This window comes from Solanum dulcamara, chromosome 8 (genome assembly GCF_947179165.1).
Source record: "Solanum dulcamara chromosome 8, daSolDulc1.2, whole genome shotgun sequence".
NCBI classification, from domain to species: Eukaryota; Viridiplantae; Streptophyta; class Magnoliopsida; order Solanales; family Solanaceae; genus Solanum; species Solanum dulcamara.
The window spans coordinates 71,559,164-71,572,174 of record NC_077244.1 but is presented as its reverse complement, the minus strand read 5'-3'; the positions used below and the strand labels follow the sequence as shown (position 1 = coordinate 71,572,174).

At 28.9% G+C, this 13,011-nt stretch overlaps 1 protein-coding gene across 1 annotated transcript; it reads left to right on the top strand.

Annotated features, from left to right (window-relative positions):
* Positions 1 to 4,439: 4,439 nt before the first annotated feature.
* On the top strand, positions 4,440 to 10,036 carry LOC129900498 (WRKY transcription factor 72B-like). Its single transcript, XM_055975483.1, has 6 exons — positions 4,440 to 4,552; positions 4,960 to 5,055; positions 6,290 to 6,376; positions 7,275 to 7,823; positions 7,962 to 8,075; positions 8,951 to 10,036. Exons 1-6 carry the CDS (start codon positions 4,475 to 4,477, stop codon positions 9,944 to 9,946), a joined length of 1,920 nt encoding a protein of 639 aa, XP_055831458.1. The 5' UTR covers positions 4,440 to 4,474; the 3' UTR covers positions 9,947 to 10,036.
* The last annotated feature ends 2,975 nt before the right edge of the window (positions 10,037 to 13,011 follow it).

Genomic DNA, 13,011 nt, shown 5'->3' with positions numbered 1-13,011 from the left:
ATGCTAATAACCTCATCGACGAAGACTCTGAAACAATTTGCACTTAATTAGGAAAGATGTACTTATAAATTAAACATGAAAGTGTTAAAGAGAAATAAATTCAGTAAATAAAAAAAAAATCCTGCAAGGTAGAAGTATGGCTCATTCCGTGTCTTTTAATTTAGTTGAAAGAATGGTTTTAATTTGATCAAAGTATAACAAAAAATGTCCATAAGTTCCCCACACAAGAATAATGTTAACCTATGTATACATCGAGAAAATCTAATTTTAATTTTTTGTTTAAAGGTTCTAAGCCAATCATAGAATTCAAAAGTTTTAAATCCAAAATAGAGTGGCATTCCTGCCAGTGAACCATCAATCTTAACAATTGGTTATGCAAATTTTACTATAGCTTCGATCAAAAGTAATTATTTCTTCAACAAGCTGCAACTTTGCTATTCATATAGTGCATTTTACATTCGAATGCGCTATAATTTATAACATCTGTTAGATTAGCAACATGTAGAAGCATGTAAAAAAGGAATGTTGCGTTAAATTAAAGGAATTCATCTTGGATCAAATTCAATCTCAAAAGATAAAGATTACCAAAGCCATATAAAGAAATTATGCATATCATAATTGAAGGATATGGAACTTCTTCAACACCACCCTTCACATTTAGGGCTGAGCATCTGAAGCGTGAGCAATTTTAATACAAGGGTCCAACATCATGAAGGAGAATTGAGGTGTTTTGCTTTGATACCATGTAAAAAAATAACTCATGGCCTAATTCAACCTAAAAACTAATTTAAGAGGCAAGGATTCTTCAAGTCTTATAAAAAAGACCACTCGATATTTCATAATTGACCGATATGGGACTTTCTCAATTGCTACTCTATTAGTAATAAGAAAAAATGTTTTGGTAGGGAGAAAAATATTTTTCGGTGTTTTCTTATTTTCTTATGTTTGATTGGACAAATGTTTTAGAAAACATTTTCTTTGAGAAAACAAGTTCTTTGAAAATGAGTAAAATGACTTTGTTCCTTAGTGGAAGTAGGAAAAATAAGTTTTATAATTGACATTCTATATGTTTTTCGTATCCTCCTCCCACTCACCCAATGCCCCCAACTTTATCTCTTGACCATTCCATCCCCTCTCACCCCTATAGTTTTTTACTAGGTTACGTGTAAATGCTCTGGAGATAATATTTTTTGCTTATTTACAAAACACAAAAAATAAATAAGAAATCAACTTATTTTTCATAGAAAATAGTCTCCTTATTCATGCTAAACATTCAAATTGTGAAAATCTAACTTTACACTTTATCAAAAGTTTGACTCATTCATATCATTATCGTTATACCGTTGTGGCTCAAAATTATCCTCAGGTCACTCACAGAATAGACCAAATTTCTTTGCTCACTGTCCCACACTCGTTCTTTTAATTCATAGAGTAATTAAGAAAAGAGAACTGAAAACTGGTGCATTGCTACAGTGGAGTATTTTTTTTAATCAACTAATAATAATTAGTGAGCTCCACTGTCAAATTAAACAACTTGCAATTAGAAAAATGGGGTGGGGGTGGGGGTGGGGGGGGGAGAGGGGCCTCGAATCTCTTATTATCAAATGATAGGTTAACTTCCCCAACATTTGGTGGTCCATTTGAGAGGACCAATCCAACTTGATGATTTGATCGATCGATGGACCCTTCATATTTATTTTTGTAAAGAATCTAACTTCACTAAAATACAAATTCTCTTTAAAACGAAAAAGATATTTAGGTGAACTTTTAATTTTGTTTTCATTTCATTTACAACAGTCAAATAAACATTATTTCAGCAGCGCCATAATTACTATCAAGAATTTCACATTTCAAAGGTCGACTGGTAGACTCATTAGTTTTTTTAATTATTGTAAGAACCAAAAAGAATATTTGACTTGTAATTAAAAGAGGAAGGATAATTAAAATCTTAACTATTCCATATGATGACCTTAAAGTTTTGTTCGTTGACATTATATATAATTTTTATATGCCACTAGACTTAGTTAACCTACGAAAATAGGTAACACTTCATAGCAGACAACCTAATATATATATATTAACATGAAAATTAAACTATGCTCCATCTATTTCATTTTATGTGACGCAATTGATTCAGATTACGATGGTTAAACTATCAAAAAAATTGTGTAAATTTAAACATATAATTTCCAAGATTTTTGAAATAAAATATACATAGAATTTAGGGATAGTATTTATTACATGAAAAATATGATAAATAACAATAATTAATAATTTAAAATATTTAAAAAGAATATATATATGAAGGAAAAAAAATTGAGCGCATTGAAAGAAAAAGAACTCCTAGATCTCTCTCCAAATAATTAATATATCATGTCACATAAAGCGGTAACAATAATGAATTACCATAAACGTGTGTATATTAGGGTTCGTTTGATTTGACTGCATCGAATTAGTTATGATGAAATTAGTTATGATGGGATAAGTTATGTCGAGATTATTTTTTATTGAGTATTTAGTTTATTGTATTAAAAATAATATGCATTGCTAATATAAAATTTTTAAGAATAGGTTGTTTGTTTACAAAACTACCCTTCGCTTTATTTAGATTTTTATATTTTCTTTTTAAGCTTTAATTATTCAATATTCATTCTTAAAATAAAACTTTCATTTTCTTTAGCTCAAATATTTTTATGTGTGCATTTCCATGATGTTCGTGTGTATTTAGAAATAAAACTTTCTCCTTGTTTAATTTAAAAATAATTTCCATTTTAAGTTTGTTAAAAGTAAAAAAAGATTTATGAGAAATCAAAAGAAAATAAACATAAGAATTAGTCAAATAAATTTATAAATAAAAATTATATTAGATAGTGTAATTTTTTAATAGAAAAAATATTAAAAAATCATTATAAAAATAAGGGTGTAGGTTGTGAATGTTGTTATAATGATATTAAAAATATCGTAAATATATATGAATGTGAAAAGTGGGGTATAATAAGGATTTAAAGGGATATCTTTGTCATTTACCTATTTTATCCCGGAAGAAGTTATCTCGGAATTAGTATACCATCTAAGAGGAGAGATAACTTAACCCAGTACTATTTATTAATCTCGAAATAAGTTATCCAAACTTGTCAACTAAACAACAAATTAAATAACACTATAATTTAATCCGAAGACTATTTGGTGATATCCTTCGCACCAAACGACCTTAAGGATAGTTGGACTCCCTACACCTTTAATCTGACTTTTTGGGTCGGTTCTTAAGGATTGAAAACTTATTCATGGAATGTTTTGCCGGCCCCTTATTTTCGACATATGCATCGCGAACAGTAAGTCGGAGTTCGGATAATGGATTGTATTTCAATACGATGGTTCACCAGAAGTTATCACGTTACCCGTTTGACTGGCTAATAATGTGGCCATGTGACTTAGGAAACTTCAACAATAGCTGTGGCAACTTGTACAAAGAAAGAAAATTAAGAGAAGTACAATTAATTAAAAACCCAGAGATGAAGAGACACCGAACATTGTGGAGTACGATCGGTTCGTTTCGATTTTATATATTATCGGTTTTTGATTTTTAAATATGTTAAATCAATAATTAAAGCAATAAAATATTTTTAATCAGTTTTTGATTTATCGATTTTGGTCTCTAACAATTCGGTTTTCGATTTAACAAATAAAAAAATGCTCATAAACTAATTATATGACTTCTGCAACAATTTGACGCGACAAGACAATAACGTAACTTTACAAAATGCTCATAAAATAGATTTAGTAGTAACTAACATTAAAAAGAACTATAGAAGTGCAACACAAAAAAAGAACTAAGACAATAATGTGATTTGAAGTTAACGGGCAAAGGTAGTACGTAACCAATAAAGTATTGATATTAATATTTAATATTTATATTTTTGTAAGTTAAATATGCCTTAATGGATTAGCGATTTACCCAATAATCCAATATTAAAAAACCAATATCAAACCAATAATTCAATAATTTTTTTTATTTTAAAATCTCATTAACCCAATAAGCAATAGCAATAACACAATATCATTTTTTTCAGTTCAATTTATTGATCGGTTCGATTTTTGCACAACACTAGTCTAGGAGTACTAAAACTCTCTTTCTTTCTCACATTTTATTAATCCTATCTAAAACCAAAAGGGCTCAAACGTTGACGTTGAATATTTCTTCTTCTATAGCCGCTTTTTTAATATCCATTTTTTCCAACTAAGACAATATATAATACCATAAAAATTAATCTTAGTATATTTATTACTACTTAAAGTTGTGTGCAATTGGTGCATTGACATTTTTGTTTAATTAAGCCACTGAGTTTGAATCATTTTAAAAGAAGTCAAACCCAGCTAGCTCCTCTTTATAAAGAAGACTATATTGCTAAAGTGAGACAATTGAAAGAAAGATAGATCTAGCCAGAGAAATTAAAAGGAGATAATTGGTGTATATATGGAGAACAAGAACAAATATGAATATTATAGTCCTGATGATGAAGGTTGTGATGATCAAGAAAATATTGTCCATCAGGTATAAACTGTAACCCTACTCCATTAACTTTTAGATTAAATTTATGAACATGTTTATAACCTACAAGCTTAAATTTTTGGATCGAACTTCTGAAACTATTAATTAATTACTTGGAAAAAAGAAAAAAAATATCACAACGATCGATTTGCAGACTCATGATTATAAAGATTGAACAGAATTCTCAATTCATCGGAGCTAGCATTTCAAATCTCAATTCAGAATAATCTCTATATATATTATATATGAGTCTACAAAATTAAGATGATGATTCACATACTAATGAACCAATAATTAAGCAAACTAATTAACGTGAGTTTGTTAATTAGTTAATGAATATAATACACTTCATCTACTATATATATTATTTAGTTCCTCACAAGAATAGTTATGTGTTGTGCTTAATTTAGTTAGGAAAGGGAAGAAAAGAGCATGAGGATGATGCATATGATAAGTCAAACCCATCCCCTCACCACAAGGATTTCATGAGCATTGACAATATTGAGGTAATTAATTATAATGAAACAAATTAAACTCATTCTAATTTCTCTTATTTATTTCTTCTGTAATTGATATAATCTAGGTAAACTTGTACACAATTTATTATTTTTCCCCAGAAAAGAGAAAAATAACAGTTGCATACAATAAGAAGAGTAGTGGTTAGGTTGATCTCGTCACACTTATGAATTTGTCAAATCTCAGAAGTAATAAATTGTATAATATATAACTAATGCTGAATGAATTTATATATAATGAGATTGTAAATCAGGAATAAGTAAATTAGTACTTCCTCCGTCTCAAAATATTTGTTGCTTTAGCAAGGAAAAAAATATTGTCTCAAAATAAGTATCGTTTTAGAACTTCAAGATAAAAAATAGTGGTAATTGTTTTTTAGGGAAAAGGAACATCGAACTTTGAGAAACTGCTCATTTATGCAATCCGTTAAAAGTTTAGCTCATCTATGTTATTGCCGTTTGAGAAAAGACTTATCTATGTCATTATTTTTAAACTCCGATTTTGCAAAACCACCAAACAACTTTAATTTTAACACTTTTCTATTGGAGTTTTGAATCAAATGTAATTTTTTTACTCCTTCTTCTTCCAGAAAAGTGTTAAAGGTTGTTTGGGTGGTTTTGCAAAAATTGAGTTAAAAAATGATGACTTAGATAGACCTTTTCTCAAATGATAATGACATAGATGAGTCAAACTTTTAACTGATGACATAAATAAGTCTTTTCTGAAAGTTTGATGACATATTTAAATTTTTCCCTTATTTTTAATTATACCTTATACTAAAGAACCATTTTTTCTTAATAGTGCTAAATCTCAAGAAATATTAATAAATAAGAGTAACTTAATAAATAATATTTTTCAATGAAGGTGAAATATGCCAAAACATCACTTATTTTGGAAGGAGGAAAACTGTATAATGAAAAATGTGAGATACCTAATTAATTTCATGATTGGAGGCACCACAGACGAGATAAAGCAACTTGTTTGAGTGGAAAAAGTCGTCTTGACGAGCACATTTGTCAAATAAATTTTAGTCTTTTTCAAAACCGTTGACCGTTGACTTGGTGTATATATATGTGTGTCATCCTTAATTAACGATCAGATGCGACTTTTCATGACCTTTAATTTGACAAACTATTTTAGGGTAAAGATATACAGATTTGTTTCTATATATGTATTATTATTCCTTCACATTAATAAGTGTCTAATTTTAATGCTTTCCAATAGGGAGGTGCTGTTAATGTTATGGTAAAGAGAGAAAGATCCCCACCAGAACACGACTCAATGGCTTCTTCATCTACTCACAAAGAACAGGTTTGGTTTAATATATACTTTTACAAGTTGAATTTTATAAATGATTTGTCTATCATATGATCGGATCCGAAACAGATTCTTATATTTTAAGTAATTAAAACACAAAAAGATTCATTTTCTTTTGTGATGGCCCAATATTTCCACTACTAGAGGTGAAAAAATTGTGTTATATATAAAACATGATTTTCCAACTAAACTAGCTCTACACATGATGGGAATATGGTTCACATTGAAATACTGGGGTACTTTCTATTTTTATGTATGAAAACATATACACTACATTATTTTTTTCTTTTTTCACCGATATAATCAAAATATCCATGGAAATAGCTACTAAATATTTGTCAGTGGGATATTTCAATGGAAAATAGTCATTTTCTTAGTAGTGTCCTCTGTATATTTGAGGAGTAAATATAATATTCTTTCATACCTAATTCATCTATTTCATTTTATATGACACTATTTTCTTATTAATTGAAAAAAAAAAGAATCTTTCTAAATTTAGAAACAATTTAACTTAATTTTTCATTCTTAGAGCCCGTTAGGATGCGTTTATAAGTTGCTATAAGCTATTTTCAGTTTTTTGAGTGTTTAACTGATCAACTTAAAAATATTTTGTGATTAAATAAGTCCAAAGATATAATTGGATCTGTTTGACTTAGCTTATCTAAAACAAAAAATAATCCAACTTATTTTTTTCCTGTTTAAAATAAGTTAAGCCAAACAGACACTTAGTACCCCTAGTTCATGAACCCTTCTGACAAGCTTTTATAACCATATAAAATATTATACATATCTAAGATTACATTTTTCAAAAACATTCTAGTCACACAAATGTACTACATATTTAAGATCACAAATTTCAAATATCTCCCCTTTCTTTCTTAAAAAATTGTAGGACGATCAGCTTGCATCAGCCAAAGTTGAAATGCGAGAAGTAATGGAAGAAAATCAAAGGCTTCGAATGCACTTAGATAGCATCATGAAGGAATATCGTAATCTCCAGAATCAATTCCACGATATCGTTCAAAAAGAAGCTGATAAAAAATCAAGCAGTACAGTGAACACTACTCATCATGAATCTGATCAACTTGTGTCCCTCAGCTTAGGAAGAACAACTAGTGATATGAAAAAAGACGAATTATCTAAAATCTTTAAGAAAGATAAGCCTCGTCATGATGATGAAGGAGCTGTGAATAAAAGTCTTAATTTAGGATTGGATTGCAAATTCGAAACAACTCCAACAGATTGTTCACCGGTGAATCTCAGTCCGGAGAATAGCTTAGAAGATCAAACTAATAAGGATGAAAATGGAGAGACGTCTACGTGGCCTTCAAACAAAAATCCCAAAACGATGAGAAATAATGGAGAGGGCGATGATGTTTCGCAGCAAAACCCTACTAAAAGAGCTAGGGTTTCTGTTAGAGTCAGATGTGATGCCCCTACGGTAAGGAAAAATATATACATGCATGCATTTTGTGACATTAATTATAATTGTGACAATCTAATCTATGTATTAAATTGTGTTAATAATGATTTCTCTTTAATTTCCCCCCTTTTTTTTTGTTGTAATATAATTGATCAGATGAATGATGGATGTCAATGGAGAAAATATGGTCAAAAAATTGCAAAAGGAAATCCATGTCCTCGAGCTTACTATCGTTGCACCGTAGCACCAAATTGCCCAGTTAGAAAGCAGGTAATAAATGTGAATGTCATGTTACACTGGGTACACTGAATCTAAACAATTAATTATGAGAATGTCATGTTACATTGGGTACACTGAATCTAAAACAAAAAATTATGAATTGACCAATATATATAGTATTAATAATATATAGTTTCTCAAAAAGTAATCAATATGAATTGTGGTGGAGGATTGAAATTTATTCATCCTTAATAAGAAGTTTCGGGTTTGAAACCAATCTTATTAGAAGCGCCACCTAAAAAATAAGCCATACACTGCATAAATCCGAATTTAGTAAAACTTTAATACAAATACCAGATATCAAATTAGAAATCAAAAAGAAAAAGTTTCTCAAAAAATTGAATTAGTGGCAATTGTAATTCTGAAAGCTTATAATTTAATCCTTATAGATTTAACTTATATATATATGGAGAGAATATTATTCTGCTTATATAGTGATCTAACTTACTCCATTTTATTTGTCATATATAATTTAACTTGATACAAAATTTAATAGAGAATAAATAACTTTTATAACTTGTGATCTTAAATATGTCATAGTATTTGTATAAATATAATTTTCTGAAACTTGCGCTCTTAAATTTGAAAGTTTAATATAGAAATATATCACTCTTTGTTTATGGACTAACAAGAAAGTGATATAAAAAGGTGGAAGGGAGTATTGTAAGTTGTTAGACTTATTTTCCAAGTTCATTATTTATTTATAGGTAACTTGATAGTTTGAATTTTATTTGTATATATATAAAAGGTAAATTCATTATTTATTTTCATCCAATTTAGTACTAGTACATTATAGTCATCAGGTAATGAAATTGCATTGCTACACTTTAGCTAATGACCACAATTGTTAATTCTTGGTTTTGCAGGTTCAAAGATGTGCCGAAGACATGTCAATATTGATCACCACGTATGAAGGAACACACAACCATACACTTCCTCTTTCAGCCACCTCAATGGCTTCCACCACCTCAGCCGCCGCTAGCATGTTGTTATCCGGTTCGTCGAGTTCATCAGATCCAAGTCTACAAGTAACCGCCACCACCAGCAACACCAGCAACACCACTACTACTGCCAATATCAACGGACTCAACTTCTATCTCTCTGATACCACAAAGCATAAATCGCCATATTACTTTCCTAATTCATCCATCTCAGCATCCACACCTAATTCCCTCCCTACAATAACACTCGATTTGACTTCCACCTCGTCCTCATCCTCGTCCTCGTCCTCCTCCTTATCTCATCTAAACAGAATGAATCACAGTTTTCCTCCTAGATACAATTATAATAATAATAATAATTCCTCTACAAACCTCAATTTTAGTTCAGTACTAGAATCCAATTCCCTTCCCATTTCTTGGACCAATTATCCAAATCAAACATATAACAAAAACAACCAAAATTTTGGTTCACTTACATTTTCATCAAGACCAAATTATGAAAACATTTTCCAATCTTATTTACAAAAAAACAACAATATTCCTACACAATCTTCTTTACCACCAGACACAATTGCAGCTGCGACCAAAGCGATAACATCTGACCCAAATTTTCACTCCGCATTAGCTGCAGCTCTCACATCAATCATTGGAAATACTGGAATTGAAAACAAATCTGGCCATAATTTAAATGTTACTGAGCCATTTCCAGTTTTGTCCAGTCTCCCATCAAGCTCAAATCCGAATAAATGTTCATCAAGTTTTTTAAATAAACCTACCTCTTCTGCTTCCGCGAATAATAATAATACACAACAGCCTGGAAATAACAACTTGGGGTTTTTCGCGCAATCTTCTTCTTCATTGCCATTTTCAACATCCAGTAAGGGTAAATCTACCTCTCCTAGTGGTAGTAAGTTTGATTGAGTTTTTTTTTTTTTCATGTGTTACCTCTCTATTGGACTTTGTAGTAATTAGCAGCATTAATCGTCTGTATAGTCTGTAGATAAGTTGTAGATTGTATTTTGTTGTTGTTAACTTGAATATGGTATGTAAGATTCTTGTACAAATGTAGATCTTTTTAAGTAGATGGATTGTTTGCTACGTTATTTTTTTTGGTATACAAGAGATGACTGGGATATTATTACAAGCATGTCATGAAGATTTAGCGGGAAAAAAAATGACACGAAATTTTCATTTATTGATAAATTTATCAACGTTACACTTCTTTTGAATAGAGGATATATCCGTAGTTTGAAACAGTATTCGATTAAACTATTAAATGTTTGTGTTAGTGGATTACTAAGTCTAAATTGTTTATCTTTTGTCGAATATAATAGGTAACGCAATAATTTAAAATTGTGTCCTACAAACACATACGAATACGCCACAAACTCTGTTCAAAGCACTAATAATTTGCAAAAGTCTCTTGAGGGGTAAATTCCATAAATGATCATGTAAATATAAATGACTTTTTGAAAAAACTAAAATAGCATAATTATGTTTTCTAATAGATAAATTATAAAATTTTCACCCTATTAACACAAAAATCACAACCTTGTGCCGAGCTCCTGTTTGGCTATAGATTTTGTAGTTAAAACCTGAAAATTTGAGTTTTCGAAGTTTGTGATATTTGAAATTTGTAATTGTGTTTGGACATGCATTTTATTTGAAAAATTTCAAGTTTTGTGAGTGGAGAGTCCAAAAAAAAAAAAACTTGAAAAATATTTGAAGATCAAATTTTCAAAATGTGATTAAATTTCATGATCAAATAGATATTTAAAGATAATTTTTCAAAATCTATGTACTCCTAAAAAATTATGGCCAAAATGCTACCTGAATGATATTTTTTTTTACTCATTAACCCTTTTTGAATTTAATCTTATAAATAAAAAACTAATTAAGAGGGGATTGTCTCCACCAAACTTTTGAACAAAATGTAGTTAATATAGTGTATATATATTGAAAAGCGTCACATTTTGTTGGATGGGTTATGAAATTGAATTTAATGGAATAATAGTTATTACTACCAGGCTACCAGCTATAGTTATCAGTGCATTAGAAGTAATAATCTTGTGATATTTTTTTTTTCAATTTATTGACTCAATCTTTGAGTTATTTTTATTGATTTGAGTTATTTTCTTTAAAGTATTTTGTATCAGATTTTGAAAAGAAAATAAGGAAAAGGAAAGAGAGGATAATTAGGAGATAGATAAACAAAAATAAGAGAACTCTTAACATAATAATCACTATCAATTTGAATGAAAATCTTCATCTCCTTCATCCCTTGGTTAGGTGATGGTTTGAGTAGGGTGGTCAAATCAAATCAATTCCTTCAAGTTTGTAATAAATAAAGAAAATTAAAACTTAGTAAGAAATGGACGGATTGAATTATAATCCGCATTTTAGTTCATTTAAGTCCAATTCATTTCAATCAAAATAATTTTTGAACGTGTTAATAACCCTATTCATTACTAACTCAACACATTTTGATCCGCTCAAATTCGGCCCTATTTGACACCTCTAAATTTGAGAATCGCATTGCAAAATCACAAATTGCAGGCTTCGTTCCTCAACTAGTCAACAACAAATCTTTTTCATGTTGGAATATATTCTATTTCTTGTTTTGTCAGGCTAATGTCTTACGCGTCATGAAACTTTTTTTTATTTTCGTCAATCATATATTACTATTTGTTGTGTTGTTGATGTCAATGTTGTCATATTCCTTTTTGGTCTGTTTGTTGGGTATTAATTGATTGATGGACTACAAATCTTTTTAAGATTGATGAATCACGTTCCACAAATAAACATTGCTAATATTGTCAGTGTGGTTAGCATCAATATGAATGTTAATTGTCATAATTTTACTATTCACTCTTTAGCTTTTACGGTAATGTAAAAGTTAAGTGGAGTTTCTACACAATCCTTCCCGACTTAAAAGCTGAAACAAAACAAAAATAATTCAAAAGAGAATAATTACATCACGTAAATAGATTTATGATCGATAATTGAATTGCAATTTTTGGTAAGAAAATGAAATATGAAATTGTAACCACGTTAGTGTGCGCGCATTAACTTTTATTACTTAATACTTGCTAATTAATATATATTCTATTATCTCATTTTATGTATCACCTCTTTTTCAATTTGTATTAAAAAATACCAATTTTTTATTTTTTTAAAACAGAATTAACTATAATTTTTTTATTATTCTTAATGAGATAATTTATAACATATTTCAAAATTCTTTCTTTATATCCTAAATTTTGTGCTTAGAATATATATATATATATATATATATATATATATATATATATATATATATATATATATGATGTTAAATCTGTCTTTATTTATAGTTAGTCAAATATATCTCATAAATGAGACTACTTTTGTCTAATCAAACATCGTTCAGTAAAATAATGTGAAGTATAAGTTAGCTTAAACAATGGATCATTTGCCCCTAATTTATGTTGGTCTGTAATTTTTGTCCTACAAGATAAATATTTTTTTTCGTGGGACATATATATTATATTTTAATATCATATAAGTTATATTCTAGATAATCAATATTCTTTTAGATATAAATTTAATTATTATGGACAAAATTAAAAATCAATCTTTATAATGGCTGAGATTAGAGCTGTATAGGGCAAATCGATAAACCGAAAAATCGAACCAAACCAGAAAAAAAAACCAATTAGTGGTTTGATTTGACTTGGTTGGTGTTTGGAAAAAAAATCCGATCATTATAGGGTTGGTTTGATTTTAACTAAAAAAGGTCAAATCGAACCCAAACCGACCCGATTATAGATATACTATTTTTAAATTATGTTATACATAAAAATATTTATTAAAATGTAATTTATAAATATTTTTTAAATTTTTTTCATGATTTTTGTTTTCTTTCTTACATTTAGATTTGGACTTGAGAAACCCATCTAAATAATATGCAAAAAAAGTCTAATCTTATAAAGTTATATTATAAAGTT